General features: G+C 33.7%; 1 protein-coding gene across 3 annotated transcripts in view; it reads left to right on the top strand.

Moving 5' to 3' along the window:
* Positions 1–24,936, top strand: part of LOC106134299 (histone-lysine N-methyltransferase PRDM16) — a 66,460-nt gene that overhangs the window by 30,578 nt on the left and 10,946 nt on the right. For all 3 annotated transcript variants that reach the window (XM_060948786.1, XM_013334307.2, XM_013334306.2), the window contains exons 3-5: positions 12,615–12,743; positions 14,335–14,428; positions 24,665–24,770. In XM_060948786.1, coding sequence (XP_060804769.1) covers positions 12,615–12,743; positions 14,335–14,428; positions 24,665–24,770 — 329 coding nt within the window. The remainder of the gene's footprint in view (positions 1–12,614; positions 12,744–14,334; positions 14,429–24,664; positions 24,771–24,936) is intronic.

The raw sequence follows: 24,936 nt of genomic DNA, 5'->3' as shown, positions 1-24,936 counted from the left end.
CAACCACATCCTTTGAATATTACTGGTTGACGCGTACATAATAGCAGGGGTTATATTTTATTCACTGGCTACCTTTTTACTTTCTTTTCAATTACCTTGATCAAATCAGTAACGTTCTGATGAAACGTCAGGTCTAAGAACTTATAATGAAAACTATGAAACAAAAGTAGAATGATTGAAGTTAATGGAAAGTGTAGTTTCTGATTCAAGGAGAAAAATGTAAGTATTTAATGAAATAAACTTACATGCAAAATATAATCTATTTGTGTGCGCAAGCAAACTAAATGTTAAAAACATTATTGTATAGTCTATCCTTTAAAGAGTATGTTACCCATAATGTGTGCTTAAATAAAATTAACGAGATGAAGATGTAACGACTTATGTATGTTTGTTATTCATAAATAAAATCAAATATAAAATATTTTTATGTTTCACAATCTAAAGATCGCTTCTATGTTGAGGGTACCAAATTATAAATCAGTAAGATTTTGAGAGATAGGACAGACTAGATTGAACTAAGGAGAGCCTGTATCTCAGGACAACGGCAGCTCTCCACTTTGTGTAAATCAATGGTAGCTACAAATATTTAACATAATGACGGCGTATATATTCGGCATATTCTATCACTTCTCTTTTTTATTATCTGCATTGTAATGTGGACATTGCTACCCAAACTGCTGTATCGACGTTTGAGAACGTGGCAGCAAGTAAAAGTGCCAATAACACATCATTAGTGATTGCTGACCGCGACTTCCAAACCACTGGGCATAAAGGGCCTTTGATGTTGTACCGTTGATGTGGCTTGTACCCTGTTAACGACAGTGTTAGACGGCAATCATAGAATATTCCATGCTTCTCCGCCTTTTTAATGGTAAAGTGTATTGACTATGTTTGAATTGTTTCAACCATGTGTAGGCATGGTAGCGTTGGCTCTGTCTACTCCTACAGGTACCTATTTGTTACCTACAAACGTAATTGTGACTATTATTGTTTTGGCATTTTAATCTATGCACAAATTTTACCCAGGATTATATGATCCATAGGCAAAGAGGTAAATTGATATAAGAAACTGAACACAGTAACAGTACTACGTTTCAACATTATTATTAATTTTACGGAAATATTCTTCACAGAAGTACAATATTAACTTTGGAACAATCATAATTATTTATTTTAAAAGCCGATGGCACCTGTTATTGTCTCTTTGAAATAAAAATGATTCATCATAAGATTACTTTTTGTCAAATTATAGATAGTATTTCTGTTTATCAACATTTTTCAAATCATAAAGCTAAAGCAGGTAAATTCTGTCACTTTCTTATTTGCATTGTCATCGATTTGTGAGTTGTTATAACCGTACTTCTGTTACTTGGTTTTGCGATCTAAAAAGAGTTTAAATAAAGCCATTTTAAATTGAATACATGAAGCTACCCGTATATCATGGGATTAAGTAGGCAATTCAAAAATTTCACATGTCTAAGTAAACTTAAAGGGTTCTATTGTGAATCCGCTATGGTAACATTTATCTAACCACCGTTTCCCAAATGTCGATATCTCAATAAAAATCTTCAAAACATAAAAAATACGGGTAATCAAAGAATTGAATATCCCAATGTCAAAGTGCAATGAAAAGGTTGCGTATGACGAAACCCTAATTTCGGTTTAGGCGTGACCCCCCGTCAACAATTTTTTTATCCAATTTACACTTTTTTTCACCAAAAAGACGCTAACGGTAAAATTGTCAAAGATGTCACATTCATACTTTAAAATGGAAACTTGATTGGCAAGTTTTTTACAATTTAAAATGTCTCCAAATCTCTTGAAACGCATCTCTTTCTTTGTCCGAATCGTCAGTAAATCTTTTATTCAATTAAGTGCTTCGTTTGGTGGATCTGCAAATATTTTCTCACCAGATTCAAGAGCGACTTATTTTTGAAATGAATTCATAATTTATTGATACAATCAAAAATAGTAAAAAATAAGCTATCTCTAAATTATGAACCCCTAACAACATGCAAATATCGATTCATTGTAATTTATACATTATTTATTTAAAGGATCTGTTAGATGGATTCAAAATTTGATGAACTTGTTTATTATAAATGATCATCTTAAAAAATGTCAATCAAATTGTTGATTCGTATTCCTCGGGGTTTTACTGTCAAAATTGATGGGAAATTGGCAAGTAATGGTTCTAATTATTATTGCAAATACCAATATGGAAATAAAAACTGGATTGTGTCGGTTTTATCTGGTTTGTCGAAGAGAATTGGCCGTGAATAAATTATACGTTTCTGTTGATTTTTCGTTTCGAAGCGTCGGCGCTTGAATAATATGTCAATAGTATATTTTATTCCGTAAAGGGTAACAATGTGCGATGGTCTAAATGGCGGTCATATTTGCGTTTCCATATTTCAAATTGACGTGCTCTTTGTTGGCAAAAAATGCTGACACGGTAAATTTATCAGGTATTGTTATTAATTAAACTTTTAATACTAGATACGGTTAGCTTCTGTCGTAATTGGTACTATTATAAATTAATATTTAGTATGAAGCAAATCTGTTTCTTAATGTACCAAAATTTTACGCTCCATTCTGTGTGCAAATATTTATACAAAAATTGTTACATTAATGAATATGTGAAAATGGTAAGATTTGTTTATATAACTAACAGATACAACAACAGATAGATTGATTAATTATTATGTAACTAACATAATGAATCAATAAAAAAAAATATGTGTTTAGTTCAACATTGTAAACTTCTAAATAACTAAACTAAAAATAATGAAACCGTTTTATTATACGTTTATACAACGAAAAGTTATAAATTAATAGTTAGATCTATTAACTGAACCTGACTGAAAATGTAGTTAAAATGATAACTAATACTTCATAACTTTTGATATATCTTATTTTTTGTTTGTTTTATTTACTTAATCTTTATCTTTTTTTTCAATTAACATTTACCACGTGACAAAGATGGATCTATCGGCAGATGCATCACAAAAGTCAGTCTTTATTAATTGAGAATTAAAATTTTATAAGCGTTATTAGCCAGACATATCCGTTGCATTACTGTCAGAATATCTGTCAAAATACTGTCATTTCGTGACATCCTTTCACCGGCCACCCCCTTCGGGAAAGGATTACAGCCCCATTACATCTTCATTACGGTAGGCGTTAGCGCTATTGTCATATTCGTAATAATAACTATAAAATATTATTATTGTACACATTGCTACTGTTGATTTATTCTCTTTGATGCTAATGTTTTAATTTTTGTGAATTTGTGATGTATTAATATATATTATTAAATATGATTATGAAAGGAAATTAGATATATTTAGGACTCGTTTTTTTAAATTCGAACCTGATTTTTGATATTAGGCAGTGCAGTAACTACTGCAGATGAATATAATCTTCTTACCGATCTTCATCTTATTAGCTCTAGAATTTTACTTAAACCTACTCTTCTTTTTTACGTTTAAAAGACAAATAATACCACCGGAGTAATAATATGAAAATAATCGCTAAACAATATAAATATGGCATAAGTAATTTTCCAACATATTTGATGACTTTCGCAATAAATAATAAAAATCTCAAGCTGGCTGCCGGTTCTTATTATTCTAATACTGCAAAATAAAACTAATGTAACTGACTGGTTGCAAAGGGAGCCCATCTGAAGCTCTATTTGATTCGCAGTCTCCGCTTTCCGAGATGGCAGATGGGTTTCAATACCCAAAACCGATAGTTTTTGTGTCCACACGAGAGTCGCAGATAAATTGAATATTATTTGTGAATCTCTTTATGTATTGATGTTATAATCATTGTTCAGAGCTAGCTTTCTTTACATATATCTTTTGATTTTATTTATTAAATTCAATACTCAAGTTAATTTTTATTTTAATTTATATGTTGATTCAATTTCTAATACCGATGAGTGATATAGTTATGAATTTAGATAATACTTACTTCTGAGCATATTTAAAAGTAATTAAATAGATACTCCTTTTCCAAGTCGCTTAAATTTAAAAAAAATTGTTACTACTTTCGGCCGATTGACCAATTTCTTTAATTCTTAATTTACTACTTCATTATTGTTTTATTTATTTCCGTCGTCATCATGTCTTGCTTCAACAGTAGCATCTTACTTACGTCAGCCACCCCAAGGAGCATCAAAACATATCTATTATTATTACACTTATCAGCTAATCTGGCTTACAAAGAGCTAATCTCGGCGTTATAGAAATTTATCTTACACCGCGTTTTTATTGTCACTTGCTCCGCTCGCTCGCGGGCGATTTCTAATAATTATTGGGGTGTTTTTGAGGTTCCGTACTTAAGAAGGAATATGTTTACTGGTAAATGGTGCGACTTACTTAAATAAGTACGTTTATAACTTGGTAAGCTATAACAACAAAAATCTACAGATTTTAGTGCTATGTCAGTTGGAAAGTAAAAATTAAGTAGATAATTGTGTGGTTGAAGCTAAAAGTATAATGTGGTTTGACTATGAGGCGCAATTATAGCAGTCCTATGTGAGGAAGAACTCGCGCTTCGCTTAAATTGTACTGCAACAGGCCACTTTCTTGGTTCAAGATCTGTTTTCGTACACATTTTGGTATGTCTTTAGTTACTCGAAGGAAAAATAGTCTATGTATGCTGCATAGCTTTTCCCATTACTTCCTTTATTCTTGCCATTGTTTCAAAAGATGATGTAACTTGGTCCGCAAGAGGCGGCATACAAAATTAGGTTCTTTGCTTGCCTGTTACCAACAATCCTAGAGAAAAATACTAAATACAAAGTATATAACATAAGGAACTTAAAGGTACTTAATTAATTGCTAAAATAGAAAAACGTTGATTCAAATAAAACAAAAATAGAATATCGTTATGGGTCATTTCGAACATCACTTATTAATTGTTATATATTTGGGTTTCACTTAGGTAATTACTTTGAATAAACTTTAGTGCTGCTTCCAAAGCGTCAGTGCAGAAGAAGCAGTAACAAACTGCACATTCAGCATTTTCTTCAAAAACGTCATCTCTACAATAATCCAAACTTACAATTAGACGATAGAATGCGGACGAGAGAATACATTGTTATTACCATTAAAATCGCTGGACCTATAAATGATTTGTTATGAAAAGCACCAATGATGATATAATTAGAACCGTGTGTCTGATGGCAACATACGATTTTTATTTAAGTAATAACTTTTGTTTGATTTTTCACATGAGAAAATTGTGTTCCCGAGCACGTCCCGGAAACATAACTGCAGCAATACCTCATCGCAAAGTTCGCTCACGAATCGTCTTGCGGCTTCTTATTTGCGCTAATATTTTTCCCAACAAAATTCGCATTCGCAAAAACAGTGCGGTACACTGTGGGGCAATATTTCATATGTGCTGGTCAGAACAATAATAGCTTGTGGAGTTGAAGCCACGGCACGTTCGCGCCACAATGTTACACTCCACCATTTTACATCGAGTCCTGAGTTTCCTTCGATATGTATTGGAATCCGGCTCTTTCTCGACTGGACAGTTTGCATGCCATCGCCAGCGATGTAGACAAAATATGGAATACGCAGAAAGCAATGTGATATTGGCCGGTTATTGGGTTAGGTTCGTTGTTTGTTTGAAGCTCGGCAGAGGCGGTGTTGATGCGTTTGATGCCAACTTGGTTTGCGTACGTAGCTGCTATTTCTGATTTTACCTCGTCAATGTATAAATGAGATATGACTTTAAAAATTGCAGCTAGCAATTCCTCGACTGACTTTTACAATCTGCATGGAAGGGAAACGCCTGGCACAACAACTTCTTCGCTATCCGACAAGCATGGTAGCTTGAACTTATCTTCTAGTTTTATAAATTATCATTGCTTTAATTATAAATAAAACGGCTACCACTACTAACTTACTTAGATAAAGGATATTTATAGTAAAGTTATTAGATATACTTAAGTAATGCGATTTTCATATTGTAGTTTAAAATACGCATGATAATGAAGATTTAATTGCAACCAATGCTCCAAATTCGAAACATAAAAACGGCAGCAAATAAATAATAAAAAAAAAACAACAAAACAGCCAGTCCCGATTCCGGATCCCGGCAATTGTCACCGTGACGAGTCGGTGTCTTTGACTGTGTACGGTTTTTTCGTGTAATCTTCTGGTTAATCCGTTTTAACACGTACAGATGTGACTGGTGTAGATCTGATAGTTTAGTTCCCAAAGGATAGGTGTGCCAGTTGGTTTCGGGTGGCGGGAATTTTTTTTTTATAAAAGATGTATGATTTGATGAGTTTATTTATAGATTTTGAGTAATAAAAATCATTTATATTATCCATGAGATATTGGTCTAAAATTCACTTGTCATTCGAGATGCAAGCGACATGTTATACGTAAATGGTAGGATAGATAGCGAACAATTTTTATTTTTATTGCTTATATAAGCAATAGTTTATTCAATAATTTTAAGTTAAGGACAAAGTAAAGAGTTAGTAAAGAGGTGTATTACTAAGAGAATATGATAGAAATTACGGTAATGTATTATACTAGGTATATATACAATGTAAAAAAAATACTTCACTAACTTAAAATATAAATAAACGATACTCACATGATAAGAGAACATTCGTCTATCAAAACATTGTATAACTTTTAATAATTACAGAAGCATTATTTTTTTGTTGACTAACAAATTGCAAACAGCATTGCTAAGCCATATACACACTGGTCTAATATATCCATCAGGCTACCTTTGTATCGGTGTTGATATAACAAAACAAGGATCCACAATTGGGAGCAGCGATTGTTCGATCACTGCACAATCGATAGGGCCTTTTGTGTCCATCAATGGGGAGCGATGCTACATCAATAGACTATCGTATTCACAACACCCACTGGCACAACACTAGCGCTAAAACATACATATTACACGTAGTATTGAGAAAATAGAGTTGGGAATTCACAATTTCGGCCGCAAGCCCAATTTTGTTATAAGGACTTTTTTGCGCAATGATAGCATTTCGTGGATATTTTGTCGTGTCAGGAATTAGGTTTTGTCTCCAGTTTAATGTTCGAAACGTGACCGAAGAACGAGTTCGTAATTTCTCAATAATTTGTTCGGGATCCTGTGACAATGCCGTCGGATGCAGATCCACAGGTTATTTATGAGGGCGTGTGACAAACGGACGATATGCGAATGCGTTAATGATTTCAAATCCGTGACTAATTGTTTAGTTGCGAGGGATTTGTGTTGAGAAGTTCATAGGATGTTGAGCAGACACCGACAATCATTTCTTCGGTAGAAAACAGAGTGAGTTGGATATATTTTTATTAAGTTACCTCTATGAATTTGTCGTATGGTTAACCTGAATGTAGAATATTGGTCAGAAATTTGAGAACACGAAGAAGTGTATCAATCAAAGCATACCTACTGTTAACTGAATTATATTGCGTAATTGTCTGCGAAATCTTTTGAATATCATAAAGCATGTTAAAAAAACACCGGAGGAAATGTGTCAGAAATAAGCGATATTCACAGCTATACTATCTTCCATCTAATCGGTAACAAGACAAAATAACGGCGTACAAAAACCAGTAAATAAAAGTGTGGTCGGCTTTCCTCACCGGAAGCCATGCTTTCCCCGACGATAAACAGGACAGGAGAGGAAACGTAGCTGAAATGTGATCAAGATGCGAAAAAAACAAGAAAGAGGGGTCTTTAACATTTTTCCCTGGACATACGGAAATTTTACTGACCGGAAACATTTCGTTAAGCCATTTGGTAGTGTAATTTAATGGGGTTGTAAGGACCTTGCTGTGGCATTATTAATCTTGTTAAAAGTAACGTTCATGTTATTTTTTTTTATCTTATATCGTTGATCAGTCTTCATTATTCTTAATTTGGGGATTCACGTATGACCACCAAGATAGCCATACTATCTTGGCAATTCTAAGCCTCCTGCCTAGTGAGGGTACAACCGAAACGTTTCTTGAAAAATGATGGATACTAATAATTCTAAAATCACAGAGGAAATAGAGCGAACATAGCAGTTATAAAAACTGCAATTTAAGCGACCTGCTGCTACATAGATCTCACGCTTTGCTCCCGACAAGAGATCGCAATTCCCGGTACACTCGGGAAAGCTACAAATGTTCAGGAGTCGTTCCCGTCAGAAAATTACATTTCATAAATTCTAGTGATGTGCTTGCGTGGTTATGTTGCCTGCCAAGAACCTGCAGTCGAAGTTTTATGGAAGGTGATAAGTTTAGAAATGTTTTTGCCATTTTACACAAAGCTCAATTCAAATTAAGTGGTAGGCTTATAAACCGTTGGCTCTGTTTGTCCCGCAAGGGATATAGATGTGACTACATGTATGTATGTATGTACAATAATAGAAACTTTAAGAATTACTTGAATTACAATTAAAAATTATAAATAAGTAAATATTATTTTCATGGGTTATTTTGTTTGCGATTTCCTTTGAAATTTTTTTGTATCCTAAATTTGTGAAAAGCCGATTAAGTCAATGTTCACTTAACGATAATTTTTTTTTCTTTATTTCTCTCATATTTTGTTATGTGCTTCATAGATATTTTTAATAATAGCTTCAACTATTTTATCGTAGCACTACCACATTTCATCGACCACACCCCACCCCTACCGCTGAAGAGCTCCGCTTGCGGTGATCACGCGTCGTTGCTCGCATCACACGACTCGTTTCACAAGATAACAATTTGTGTGCGCGCTTATTTACCACGCCTGCGCCAAATTGGATCCTCTATGTCTTATATACCTACTCTATGTACGAGTAATATGCGATTTAGTTCGTTCGTTAGGTGTAGTTCTAACTTCAAATTTCGAGTTGGAAAAATTTATTCACTCGTCATTCTAATGATCCTCTGATTTAAATCCTGGTTTGAATATATTAGGCTCCTATATGGAATGTCTATGTCTGACCTCTATTGAATTATTATGAGAATGAATGGCATGCAATATAAGCAGAATAGTTTATGAAGTTTCGTTTTTAGAAACTAATGAAGAATTTTAGCAAGTTAAAAACATTAAGTTGATCGGCATTAAATACAGATTTATAAACGCTGTTATAAAAATAAAAGTAAATTCAGCAATAATGAACCTTAGTTTTTTATTATATATTTTGTTTAAAATGTAACTCTCTTATCGTTTAAACGTCACTTTCAAGTGGAGACTGTATAGTCTACGACGTGTCTAAGCCGTAGTGTGTCATCATATTGTATCTACTAATTTATCCTTGAACTTGAATTGTGAAGAACGTCTGAAGTATTTTTCATAGTACTTAACTGTAAATACTTATAATAAATTGACTCGGAGGTTATTTTTATCAACGGATGGATATGTTACGAAGCTCAAACAAAGGTTTTCTTTTGTTAGATTTTTCGCAACTGCATATTCAGGCAACTATATGTAACCATGATACAATAAGTATGAGTTAAGTCAGTTAGGAATCAGTTCATGTAAAACCTTAAATAGGTTCCCAATCTAAGAGTGCGGTCACATGTACACCCCGGACTCACATCCAGGGAGGTGAGGACGCAACTAGGATTAAGAGTATGACAATAACTAATCACCATTTCAGTTACAAAAAGTTTTCTTTTGGCTATAGCCAAAGAATTTAAGCTTAAAAAGTATGATCAATTTGTAACTGAAAGACATGTACTGCATCGAATCATGAGAAAAATACAAATACAAAAATAACAGTTTCTTAGGGGTTCACATTACTAAACAAACATACCCCATAATAAATTAGCGAACAAACACTTAATATTCGAATGGAAAAAACATAGGGCAGTGAGGATGCATCACTTACCGAGGGTTGCAACCCGCAATTTAAGGTAGACACTCAATTCAGTCTACATGAATCGATTGAGCCATAATACTGTAATTGGCCGAGTTATACGAAGATGTGTGCTTGCCTGATAGAGGGTTTCGTGTTTACTTAAGTGGAAATTAGGGTTTTTAACTTGATCTATTGCTCGGTAAATACTGTGGGTGGCTCTATTGATCGGATGTTATGATACTTCATGTGCCGATCACCCTCTTTACGGTGTTATTTATAAGTCGCCTTGTTTCTAAGTATGAATGTCACGTACTATACGAGTATTTATTTTTTTATTGTACCAAGTAATTACGAAGGTTATTTTCGCATAAGCCATTTTAGAGAAAATATGGCCTTATTTTAAAACTATTGATAACACTTACATCAAAGAAGATGGAAAATTAAATGTTTTGCCTCTTTTTAAATCCATAAAATATACCTACCTATTTAAATTTAATTGAATATCTTGAAATGTTAAGACTAATTCAATATTCCAATCATTGTTTCATCAGGTCTACCTACTAAAAATCTAATCAGAGGTGGGACATAAAGATTGTACTTAGTACCAATGGGCCGTATGATAAGACGCAGAATAAGACGAAATCCAATTACATGGCAATAACAACACAATCATTATGATCACTAAAATCTCGTACCAATATAATCGCACAAGGACAATACGATAAGAAAAACAGAAAAGCAATAAACAAACAAATTGCCCATTAAATAAGATCACAATGCATCTTACAGGCAGTGTAATATGGCGTAAAATTAAAAGTAGATAAAAAAAAGAAAATAAAAAGCATCTGTTGCACAAAATGACGGAACAAGTAAGGTATTAATCAAAAGTGGAGTTGGCAACCCTTGGTTACGCGTCAACGGCAAGCCTTCCGCGGCATTTATCACGGTATTAAAACTCGGGTGCTGTAAAAAAGATAATTATCTTAGGGAACCCTCGTCTTAAACTAGGGCTGGCGCTGATACTCTAGGAAAATAATAGGTATAATTCAAAACAAGACAAGTCCAGTTTGTTTGAAGCATTATTTCACTTTTAGGTACATCTTTATCCAGAACATACCTTTTAGCGATTTAAATAATAAAGTAGTTTTTTTCCGATTATAAAACGATTACTTATTTTTACTACGAAATATTAGCAAAATATTTGTCTTTATCAAAAACTTTTATTTCTGAAAACTTTTACGTTGGCTTTGCTCTGGTAAAAAGCTTGTAAATCATTATGGTTTCTTTTAGTTCTTTGCACTTTCAAATTTCGTGTCAGCCCTGAACTATTAGACGATGAGTTGGCGGGTGCCGGCAGCACATGTAGCCCATCACTCATCGATGAAGCCCAGTCAAGGATGCGAATTGCCGGACACTTGTTACCCCATGAAATATGGCGCGCGGCCTGTTGCGACTGATGAGACGGATAATTTTCATAATTTGTGTGATTTACAGTGCGTTTTCGGTGGATTGTATTGCGCAATCGAATATTTGATTGTCGATGATTTGTTTTGCGAAATCTCATCAAATGTTTTGGGATGATGTATTTGATGAATTATTGTTTGGTCGTTGTTATACAACAACGTCGTGTTCGTCATGTGTTCGTCATGTTCAACATCTTTAAAGCATACGCTTTAAAGATATAGAACATGAATAAATAGCTACTTATTAGGTTTATTGGTTAAGAAATACACACTTGCGATTCTTACTTAGTACCTAAGAGGAACATATAATAATAACATAGCCCTTGTATCATTTTTAAATGAAGTTCACTCAAGAGAAAATAATTCTCGACACTCACAACAATCTTAAAATATTAGAAAAATAAAACATTTAAACAATAACTATTGATCAAACAATCGCTTCTTTATAAAATATGATAAAAACTTGACACCTATAAAAATTGAATCATCATGCATTGTGTGGGGTCCTGGGGTGTTGACAAATTGCCGCGAAGGACCAGGCCATCTCGACAGGGACTAATAGCGCCATCTATCATGGACGCCACACGTTTAAATTAAATGATGTCGATAGGTGCGGCTAGGTGGCGCTATTACCTATGTTATTTTGTTACTTTTATATTTTGTAAAATAATATTTATTTCGATTAAAAATTTGAAAGTTAAGTCGCATTTAAAATTAAAATTGATTTGCTTGCCTTTTAATAATGTATCAATGTTTACAAATACTTTAATTCTTAATAGTGTGATTCTTATAAATGTAAACAAATATCTATGTTTTGAAGAGCTAAAGTTGAAGATTGCTTTTTTATAAATGTTTTGAATAATGTCGAGATAAGAATAATTTTCAAAGCTACATATATTCTACGAGAACCTTTGCACATAAAAGCAAGCACCAAGGAAAGTCGTCAAGCTTTTTTCTTTTGGCAGTAGTTCCATTAAGATAGTGTAGATGTCGCTTTTTATAAAAATCGTATTTTACTTCTATTAAACAAAATCAAATTAATTTTAACTTAATGTATGTCAGTTGCTTATGAGCTAATTGGACTATAGGCTATCCCGCTCGTCCCGACTTCGCATGAGTAGGTGCCTACAAGAACTATGCGGAATTATAAAGAATCCGCATGAAAATGAATATCGATAAGAACTAATTATTTACTTTTGCAATCAACTATTAACGTATCTCTTCTTGATTTGAAAAATTATTTCTAAATGAAATTAATAAATAAAATAAGAATGGGAGCATTTGTAGTAAAATTAGTGCTCAAAAAGATTTTTTTACAGGTGGTGGGAAAGAATGGCATTCGGGGCTGGCTGGACGGTACAACTGAGAAGGCCAACTGGTTGAAATTCATCCGCTCCACAAACTACACCCAGGACGTTAATTTGCAACACCTATTGCATGCTGGAGAGGTATGATTAATTTTATGATTTTTTAGATTAGGTACTTTTTTATTAATATTATTTACTAGCAAAAAAAATATATTTAAGCCAGCGTGGCTTTTCAGCCTTTTCGGGCACTCCTACTAACTTCTATGGTTTTACCAACCTTCCGGAAATACGAGTCGAACCATGGGAGGAGTGCGCTGCTGCGTTCGCTCTCTCACAAACAGCGCACTGTAAAGATATTTTTTAAATTGTGATGTTATTAAGAAATCCATATTAGTACGTATTCCTAAACAATTGTTCGACAAACTACAAGAAACTAGTCACAAATTGAGATATTACTGTAAAATTTATTTTAAAATCAGTTTTTTATAATGTAAATTTACATGTGTGCCGTAAGTGCCGCGTGGCGTGGCGTGGCGACTAAGGCATAGGCTTACAAACTTGGGATTCTTTTTTAGGCGATGGACTAGCAACCTATCACTAGTTGAATCTCAATTCTATCGTTAAGCCAAATAGCTGAACGTGGCCATTCAGTCTTTTCAAGACTGTTGGCTCTGTCTACCCCGCAAGGGATATAGACGTGATCATATGTATGTATGTAAATTTACATAAACCTAACAAAATCTTCTCAGAATCCACTTAAAATCTTGTTTAACTCATCAAATATTCTATCATTCAAAACGTTTTGCTTGTCCGCAATAAATATCTCAAAGTCGTTCCGTTTCATCCCGAATCCAAAACTTTACCAATTAACATCCAAATATCTCGACAATGACAACGAGTCATTACGACCCCATTACAACTCACCATTGTGCGACCCCAATGAAATTTGAATGTGGAACAGTACGTTGCTTCCGGTAGCTGAAAATCGGTGTTGGAAACAACTGCGACCCGTTTCCGGTCAGGACAGATGCGCGATTAGATCCACTCGCGCCCCCTCTGATTCAAATCTGTTTTTGACTACCCTACATTATGAATATTTTTGACTGACTTGAAAATAAGTGTTATGTTTTTCGCATGTTTAATAGCAAGTATGTTACAGCTTGCCAAAAACTTAAAAGTTAAACTGCTTTCTCTTCCAAGAATTTTAATTTTCTTATTTCTAACTAAAACTAAAAATACTTGGTTAAGAACATTTCTTTAACACTTACCGTGTATTCCTTCATTTGTGGGAATTAAATACAACTTACGTATAATAAAATACTTTGTAAAGTATTCGAATTCAAATTCAAAATTCAAAATTTTTATTCATTATTATAGGATACTATTATATCGCTTAATAATTGTCGTATGGTTTAACAACTTGGTTGACGTCAAATAAATTACTTAAAAACTAAGTTTACTGCCGCTTCCAAGGCGTCAGTGCAGAAGAAGCGGTAACAAACTGCACTGCAGCATTTTCTTCAACAACGTCAACTTCACAATATTAAATTATACATAGATATATATAGGTATATTTTCGTCTTAAAAAATAAAGTAAAAGTTAAGCTTTATCAAAAGCATTTTTTCGTTAATGCCGTTACAAATATCCAAATGAAATTACGTCCGCTATTAAAACTTTAAAAAAATCAAGAACACATTGTCTTGTTTGAAATGTTCTGCACTATATTTCCAGGTTTGGTACAAGGTAATCCGGGAGATCCCGTCTGGTCAGGAGCTGCTACTTGGACCTAGGACTCCTCTGCCACTGCAAGATGTACTGCCAAATGGTAAGTGTTTATTATCAGTTACTTACCTAAAGTGTATTTTATTTAGATTGTTACAATAGACGATTCATGAAAGTTGAAAAGGTAAGTCTAATTTTGTTTTCTATCTGTGGGCATTTTCACAAATGATGTCAAGGAGTTTTCATAAATATTCCCTCTCTCTAACTTTGAGGTTAACAAAAATCATAGAAAAAGTGCGAAGTTAAGACTTTGACATGCGTATTAACACCCACTATTTCACTTCCATAACACCTTCCAATTCCGAACATCACTATATGGAAAAATTGGAAAGATGAACATCATTGTGATTAAGGAATAATAACTCAGGTATTATTATTTAACTGCTTGGTGTTGCTTATTTACTAGACCACTTATCTGAAGTTACCTATTCCATGGTATATACATACATACATACATATAGCCACGTCTATATCCCTTGCGGGGTAGACAGAGCCAACAGTCTTGAAAAGACTGATAGTCCATGTTTAGCTTTTTGGCTTGATGATATAATTGAGATTCAAATAGTGACAGGTTGCTAGCCTATCGCCTATAAGAAGAATCCCAAGTTTATAAGCCTATCCCTTAGTCGCCTTTTACGACATCCATGGGAACGAGAAGGAGTATTCCATGGTATATGATTAAATTATAATGTACTCCGCTATCTAGATTCCCCCATGAAACCCTCATGAGTCCCGTTTGACATCAGTTGAATCACGGGCTTCACGCGTCGGTGGCTCGCCAGTTAATTGGAGTCACCTGCCCTCGTGCGCTATGCGCCCTGACAGTGTTGACCCTTGGCCCTACTATCTGACCTACAGGTAGTTCTGATTCGGTGAAACAAATCTATTTCATTAAACAATTATAAATTGATATCTAAATCTATGTATAGGATTTAACCATGGATATCGGAATAATAATAATAGTCTTATATCTCTTTCAACCTTTTTATTAATACACGATAATAGGGTACCGGACAACTTTTCAGATTGTGTTTAAAAATAATCTTTATTTATTTATATATCCATAAAAAATATTATTTTAAATAAATAAATCTTTTGGAGTATTTAAAAACGAGAAAAACGTAATTTATTTAAAATTGCCGCGAAAACAGCACTTTACGTCAATTCTGATCGCGTGACGTCATATGTTTGAAAAACAAACTACAAGCCATATTACAAGTGATCAGTGCTTGGATAATTTAAGTATTTTCTCGCAGATCTAGAAACATGCAAAACCCATAAATATCTAACCTTTAAAATCATAGAAAAAAATATGTGAAAATAACTTTGTAAACAATGAAACTAGTTTTAGGTTATGTTTTCGTTTGTAATTTCTTCAATCATTTCTGTTGTTAAGATAAACAAAAAGAGGTTGAAATACTTACACAAATATTTCCACATTGCTTAATTCAGCAAATAAAAGTCGGTATTAGTGGCAAAGGAACTGCCCACCATGAAAATATCAATCTTTTGGGAGATTTCTATTGTCGGTTTGTAACCTTGTTCCATGATAAAAGCTTGATAGGCGGCTTCAAGCACTTGCGACAACTTCTGTTATGAGTAAAGTCCTTCAATTCGTAACTAATTACAATTAAATATTTTTAGAAAAATGCAAATAAATCGTAGAATAACTCGAAATAACATACAAAGCAGTGGTGTTTACTTATCACTCATTACGTATGACGTCACTCACTGTGATTGGTGTTTGGGTTCTTACGCTGCACAGATAAAAAATATTGGATTTTTGCAACTTTATTTATTGATTTAAAATTATAAATCATTGTTATTTCTTAAAAATCTTTATTATGTGATGTTCTTGTATAACAAACTTTATTTTAAAACACAACTTAGATTTTTTTTCGATTACTGTCCGGTACCCTATTGAAAAAGTTCCGACATTTAAGAATAACTTATCATGGTCACCATAATCACACATTAATTAATTAAGCGTTGTTCCTTTCATCTGCTATTATGATGATTTTCATGCTCATTAATTTGGGTTAACAATATTCTTTAAAAATGGTTGATATTGTTTTTAGCAATAAATTCAACTGTTGTAGTTTTAACAACAACAGTGCATATCCGATAGCCTGTGTATTAGGCATAAGTTCTCTACCTTAATAAAACCACGACAAAGGGAGGAGACTCAACGAAAAGTAGCAATAGTCCTATTTTAAATTTCTGAAAGCCTCGGCACATCACGCTGTATAAAACAAAAAACCGTTTGGTCACACCGGTGCCACGCGCATGCGATGTTTAATTTAGATAAATCGCGACGTATGCGCCGCCCGTGGGTCTGTGAAAAATCACGCATATGCTTCTATTATCGTAAGGGTGGTCGTTGCTCTTTGTAGAAATATATGGAAGTGGCCTGCATCAAATTATGTAGTTTAACATTTCTTTTATATATCAAGTTAGGCATTGACAAGAGCTATCGTTGTTGATTCAATTAATTTCACTTCTCCGAATCGCAACTGACGCATAAACGCAAGAAGAAATGACGTAAAGTGAAGTCTTTATGTCCTTTCTTCTTTTTCATTGCTTCTTATTTTCCAATATTTTATTAATGAAATAGATTTATTATCTAACTTCAACATAACTTATAATTATATTTACTACAGCTTCCAAAGCGCAGGTGTGGAAGAAGCGGCGGAAGCACATTACAGCATTTTTATCGGATTTCAATTTAAAAATATAGATCTTAAATCTTAAATGTCGGCAAATGCACATAATCAGTTATTGTATGAAGAATAAAATAGTGTAAAATGAAAGTGCGTTGCTTATTTTGACTTTCAGAAAAACTCTTGCAGTAAATATTTAAGTTCACTGAGTCTTCACATATATAAATCGGCAAAACTAATACAATCAGAAATGTATACTACTAACGACTTTCTCTTTAAAGTTCTTTGCTAAAAAATGTGATTCTCCAAGTAAACAGTTATTTGTTTAGTAGTTTTTGAGTATATACAAACAAAAATAAAAATAATTTTTCTTTTCATATCAGTGTAGACACGACATCTAGTAATCTAGATGAATATAAGCAAGGGTCTTCAGACTTCCTGCGCGTGCTTCCGGCGCGGCGTCGGCGTCATGATTTACGCGATTCCAATTGTTCGTAATTATGTGTTGTTTAATAATATTACGGGGGTTAACTTGCGAATCGATAGACTGCTTAATTATATGTCAATAAATTATTCTTATAGTTTTCTAAAGTACTAGAAAAGATTTTTGCAAATAACGATCAGTTAAAATATTTTTTTTCCTTTATGCGCGTGTAATTTTTGAACCAACCTTGATAAAAACGATTATAATCAGGTATGTAACAAAAAGTCAACATTCAAACTCAAACTGTGTGGGTCCGAATAGTCTCTAAAAGGGCACTCAAAAATGGGCTTATGGCTATTATTTTTCTACCAAATTAAGGTTCTAAGGCGTGTATGACCGTAAGGATACGTTTGCCCACATGCCACCGCATGACTCTTTCATAATGACTCTTAATATCGATAATTAGGATCGATTCGCTCTTGCATTCGTCATGACGCCCGGTTGCGCAAGACATGATTGATGATAGAAATTATTGGCACGTTCACATAATTCAGATCTTCTGGAAGGGTTCATTTTGTATTTTCGATACTTCGGATGGTAATGACATCTTTGCAATCAATCAAAGTATTCAACTTTCAACGGCTGTGAGTTTTATTTTGACTCAGAACTGTGTGTAGCGTTCTTGCATCGAGTTCCTCAATGCATCTAATTTTATGGAATTTTAGAAAATATTGACTCGTCGTTAATGAGAACAAAATAGGTGCATATGCTGCATGTAATAAATAATAATCAAGCTTAAAAGAAAATTTATTTTTTTATATTAAAGTTTTTTTTAAAATATAAATTAAAAAGCTGTACTTAGAAAAAAATATCAGAAGAGCGGTAAAGGAGATGGTAACATTCATAAAATGTCGGACAAAAAGTTAAGGTACTACAAAAAGGTAAGGTAGGAAATTTATGATTGAATATAGGTGTCTATCGGAATGCACAACCGACCATTCAATGACACTGCATCAGCGAAGATTGAAGACTTCTACATCAGCCCGTAGATACCAAACCTACCTTAGAAAGTATAAGATTTATTGCTACTAACTTTATCAGTATAATGAGTTATGGATTCACTTACAAGGATTTCTCCAGTATTGCATTGTTTGAAACGATCGCTATCTTATTAAGACGTTAATCCATTGCTATCTTAAGATATGCTATGCATGTCCTCAGTTTGTTTCAATAACGTACGCTAATAAAACGATTTTAAAAGGTTAAATAAATATCACCTTCTGTTTGGACCTAATTATAATGTTTTCGCACTCGTTGTTTGCGTTTAGCTTCGAATTACTTAAAAATGCAATTTTGATAATACATTACATACAAATTTTTGTTCGTGTGCTATTAAAATTAGTGTACCGAAAATTTTCAGTGCACTAATTTTTATTATTAAGCAAATTCTTCATATTTCTATTGATCTGAAAGATGTCACACACAGACAGAATCACTTCAATGATTATTATATAGGACATGATCTTTTTAAAAAACTTTTTATATCTTCGCACACAGTTATGGTATACCGGTTTTATGAAGTTGTTCGCATAATGACAAATGGAGACTGAGCAGTATTTGTTAATGGCGTTAATGTATATGATAATAGCGATGACAAGCCTATACTATGATTGGAATCGCTTTCTCTATGAGTATTGATGTATTATAATGAGATGATTACCTTCTTGTTTAAACGGGTAACCTGTCATTGTCTTTGTATAACCAAGATAGTGAAATTAACAGCTCATAAATGTACTAATTATAACACAAATATATTTTTTACATATGTTTGATACATAATTTCTTTTAGAATTTTCGAGTACCTAAATGTTTATAGCTACACGTATAATAAAGTAACTTTTTTGCACTGGTAAGGGTTGAAAAAATCACATGAGCACAGCATTTAAACGGTACTGTTTGTAAATATAAAATATTATTAAAAAAATTATAATCCGTCTCCTGTCATGGGCAGTAATAATAAAATTTAACCCTTTATTAGCCGTGCCGTTTTTCGTGGACGCGTGCGCATAATGAATGAGTAGCGTTGACATTTGTCATCGCGCAATTGTCGCACAGATTAAAATTGATGACTTTGCTTTGTCCGACGCGCGCGCAAGCTCTATTGTCGCATGCAGAAGCAGTCTTATCGGCAAACGTGATCAGAACGATAATTTCTAACTGTGTAAATGTAAATAAAATTTTATTCATCAAATAATATATAAAAATAATTCAGATATATTTGTATTTAAAGTATTAAGAAGCTATCTAGCTAGCTATAAGATAGCTAGATAAGTCCCAGAGTTTTCAAGAAACATCAAAGATTCAAAATTAACAAATGAACATTAATTTAATAAAAAATAAATATGCACAAAAAGCTATCCGATATATTTTGAAACGAAACGATGTAATGTAAAACTTTCTTAACTTAATACTTTAAGCAACCAACACAAACTCTAACCACCTACATATTGTACAAGACACGCGCCATTGCACAACAAAAGCGAACGCAAAAATTGACACGTCATAGCGTCCCGTCTATTCCCTCAGAAACGGGATGATTAATCAAAAAATTAACCAACAACAATAGCCGTGTCCCCCATTAAACCGACTACAATCGCTCGGCGTCCCACATCGCCTATTTATTTAACAATCAAATAAATATTACGGACAATAAAATAAAAATATTTCAATTTAATAACACCGCCCTCGGTAAAGGGTTAACTCTCTAGTCGGGGGGGCTATTCATCCCATTTTCGCACTGATTAGAATGACTATCTTGATGTCACGCGAAATTGAATAATTTTGACCACAATAGGATACGTTTTCGTGACTCCGAAATGATATTACGGATCGTTTGATAATCTGCTTTGAATTAGCTTCCAGTAAATTAATTTTAATCATGTAGTTTATTATCTGAGCAATGCGATGAGATGAGATAAAAAAAAAATCGTGCAGCTGCAAAAAATAATGACAATGGTTCAAAGGTTCTGCGACTACAGAAGATTTTTTCGCTATCACTCTTTGACAATTTAGGCACACTAGTTTAAGCGTTCTCCTTGATATCTATAGTATTAATACCAAAACCCTAAAATGTGTCTCTAAAAAGAAAATAAAACATGAGACAGTGGAAGGAATCAAATATCTATATAGGTGCCAGTGGCGGACTTGTCTCTAAAGTGCTTTGAGCATGATAAAATACGAGCACGCCTTAAACCATTGTATGGATGACTTCGTCTCTTATTCGGGGGATAGCCACAAACTACATCTTTCCATTTGCCATAAGATTCATCTTTTTAGGCAAGCTCGTCTTTAAAATGCTCTTGACCTGATCTCTCACTACACCGTCCTGAATTTGATATGAAGTTGGATTATATATTAGATCTTTAAGACAAATTCTAATTACTGGCATAATTATATGAAAGCAAACGGTTCTACATGGAGAAATAACAGGTGTCGTCTGTTAGTCCGTTTGTCAGGGATCGGTAAGGCACGGTCACGGTGCGCGCGCGCGACATCTGGCCACCGCCGTCGCGTCGTGGGAAAACTTAACGCTCGCACACCCTGCCAAATTTGGATCATGTTGTTTGGGTGATAGACCACAAAGAATAAGTTAAAAGAACCGTTTTTTTTTACTGATCTCTCATTATCTTGTAATTATAAGAAATGACTGACCTCTATGGCTGAGTTATCAGTAGATGTTAGCTTGAAGGATTGATTGATTGTTCTTTTGTCGCCTCTGACTAAGGAAATGAGCACGCATACAATACAGAATATTACTTTTGTAAACTTCTGTGATACACGTTGCAATTTTATAACTTCTTAACTATAGTCGCTAATAAAATCAGAAAAGTCTTGAAACTGAAAAAGTCCTTTTAACTTTTTATACAAATCACTCACATGCTTCACCTCAAATTATAATAATAAAGATGGCTATGATCAAAAGTGAAATAAGAAACCGCTTCTAGGAGGTGTTTAATTTACTGCACACTAGGTTCTGGATATACAACTACAACCCTGAAAACCAAAACGATTTTGCACAACTCACATTGTTTTCAACTAATCTAGAGATTAAGGTTGCTATTCACGAACTAAAAATAGTTATCATCAGAGCTCTATATCAGAAGTGAAGAGAAAAAAATATAAAGACTGCGTAAACGTTATCTATCTCAAGACCAAAATGCCACAAGGACTAATAGCTTGGTAACTACCTACTAGGTAAATCGATGAGGTGATGCCACTAGGCTTTGATTGATAAAATCCCCTGAGTATTGACTAATTGTTGTCGTGCGTGTCATCGACGATGCTTTATTATTTCAAAATGGGCTTTTAATACTGCTTTTCACACTGCTGACAGTTTACAAGCTGAAACGTAATAGCTTCATTTGTTTTTAGAATAAGATTTTATCCACGACATTTTATGCGCAAACCTTTTTACGTTGTCGTAGTGGTACGCGAATTTAAATTGCTGTTAGATATACTCAAGTTCAAATCCTTATGACAAGTAGGCTGCGAATTGTTTTTTGTGCATCATTCAATCAATAGATATTTTTCTTATCGTATTTCAATTAGTACAATAGGATTCGAAATGATTATTCGCTTGATGAAGATGTGATCTAAGCATGTTCACACAAACAACCATTTTTACTTTGTGTTTAAGTAACCAATTTACACGATACGCAAAACCAAGTAGGTTTTGCGTATCGTGGAAATTGGTTACTTATTTGTAAAAAAAACCTCAAGTTCTCATAAAGAGAGCAACTCAGCAAAAAGATAAGGATCATCTAAAACTTTCCCATTTATGCTACCAAATCAGTTTGTCCCAAAACCGCTAATGTTTACCACGCTTGATGACTTTTCCCCCGTGTCAAGTGAATTAACCCCGCGGACAGGTGGGGTGGGGGTGACCTGCCCCTGATAATTTGTAACCAACACTAACACTTCAGTACACAACCGACAGCAAATACAGTGACCTCTGAACTCTTTGTGAAGTGTAGTCTTCTGTTTGTTTTTCTTTTTATTTCGAAGAAAAAAACGTGTTGAAGGTATTTTTACTCAATTTTTATTATGGTTGTGTTAATGATATATTGATATTAAGAATGTATATGATGATAAATTTTATATTTTAGTTATACACTTTACTTTAGTCTTCTTTTAACAATTTTTTTTTCATTGAATGTCAAAACTTAATCAGATATAAATAATATTCTAGAATTTTATTTTACATAGTTCTGCTTTGTTTTTATACAGAAACAGCCAATTTTTCATTGAAAAACATACATCGCATAGAAAAGACATCTGTCTATTTGAATATGTACCCTTTTTGATGAATCCCAGAAATAATTTGGTTTAAGATTGATTAGGACTGTTATTGCAAAGATATCACGCGAATAATATCCGAATAACTTAAATGTGAATACACGTTATTACATATCCCAAAAATATTACAAAACTTTACCTTTAAATCATGACAAGGTCCCTATTTCATTGCGACGCGTAAAGAATGTGTTTGTTAAATACGCAGTTGATTACTCGTACATAAACAATTTATCCAATACTCACACATGACCTAAAACTAAGGGTTTAACATATTGTGTAAGCAACAATAAGTTAAACCGATAAGACAATCGACCTCTCACCACGGTCGCGTCGTGACTGACTTTCTAGCTATGTAAAGCAGATTATCCTGACATCACCGAGATATCAGCATCTAGGCCAACATACTAGTTACAGGATGCCACTTGTTATTCTGGGCGTGGTTTGTGATTGCTATTGATTTAATTATTTTAATATAAACGCTTATTATTAATGTGTTAAACATAGTTTATTTGTTAGTTGTTTTGTTAGCAATAAAAAAAGACTTGTTTTATACTTTTCTTGCTAATGAAAGTTTTGATGTTTAAAGGTGTTCAAATGTATATTTCTTAGGCGGAGTCTTGAGTGGATATAGTTCTGGGCCTAATATCTGCTGTCTTCAAATACGATGAGAATTTTGAAAACACAGTCTTTGTTTCGTTCCTCAATGTTAGGAAAATTAAATAAACCCTAAGTTAAATTCAGCTAGCTACAAACCTTACGCTTTACTTTGTATGTTTGACAATGCCTCATAATTTCCCCCAAACAAAACAAGACCAAGGCATCTTTATCTAACAGAAATCCTTGGTGTCGGATGCCACGTGCTAGACAATGCCCGGGGCGTGGCTTCTCTCGTGACTCGAATTAATTTTGCATGTGTCAATGCAATACTTCCGACGTATCGTGATATACTGGTATTGCACAGCTTGTTTATTATGTTTGAATAAATTGTTCCTATGATGTCAACTGAAAGGCATTTAAAGGGTCAAAGTTGAGTAAAGTCGAATAAAAGGATGATAAACTTTTTGGTGGTAAATTAGGACCGTTAGAAAAATTTTAAATCCTAGTTATGTAAAATTTGTTTGTAGGCCGATACTGAAATTGCTTACACCATGTTTGAAAGAATCAATCTATCTATAATGAAATTAAAGCACGACACTGAAAATGTAATGAAACACAGACTAATAACAACTTAAACATGAATAACATCACAACCCGACCTCAACTAGAACGGTCAAACAATCTAGATATGAGAACAACGTAGAGGCACCACAGACAAAGTAACCTTTCCAGTGGTCTCATAAATAACAAATTAACTGGTGTCAATATGCAGCATCGCCGACATAGACTTATGCGTCCTGTTAGGAAAGCGTTCGCGTTTAATTGCAGGCTTTCTATTGATTTACATGCCGCTCCGAGCTGGATCTTGTTCATCTGCTATAGTTATGCTGTGGCGCTAAAGGCTACATTATCTAATACTGTTGGTTTAATTAAGTCTTACTTTTGAAATACTTATTTCAACAACAAATTAGAGTTCATAGAGTCATTCTGTCCATTTTCTTGCCGCGGGTTTACACTATGAAAGAAATTATGCCCTTTTACTTTTTTTTGCTTTGGTTTTTCTTTCCTTTGTTGTACATAAATAAAATAAATTTTACAAGTACAGGACATTATATATTTCACTAAACAATTTTTTCTTGCAGTCCTTCCATATTTTATGGTAACTGAAGAAATAGGTAATATTTTCTGTAGAGGGAAGTAATTATTTGTATTGAAAAGTCATAAAAATTACTTTTGTTTACAGAACACCAAAGTTCGAGTAACAAATTCTCGCAAGCTGAAGAGGAGGATCGTGAAGATAGCGAGCCAAGGTGTTCCTTTTGTGACGCGCCCTTTCCAAACATTGACGCGTAAGTCATTATTTATTCATCTTAGAAGATACATTTTTATCAGCATGTTACCTGAAATTATAGGACTGGCGGTCCATAGAACAGCGACCCAATTGGCTTCTTGGTTATGCACGGAGCAACCGACATTACATTAGATTTCCGGATTGTTTTATAATGTAGTACAATT

The sequence above is a fragment of the Amyelois transitella genome, chromosome 17, assembly GCF_032362555.1.
Source record: "Amyelois transitella isolate CPQ chromosome 17, ilAmyTran1.1, whole genome shotgun sequence".
NCBI lineage: Eukaryota > Metazoa > Arthropoda > Insecta > Lepidoptera > Pyralidae > Amyelois > Amyelois transitella.
This window is presented reverse-complemented; position numbering and strand designations above follow the sequence as displayed.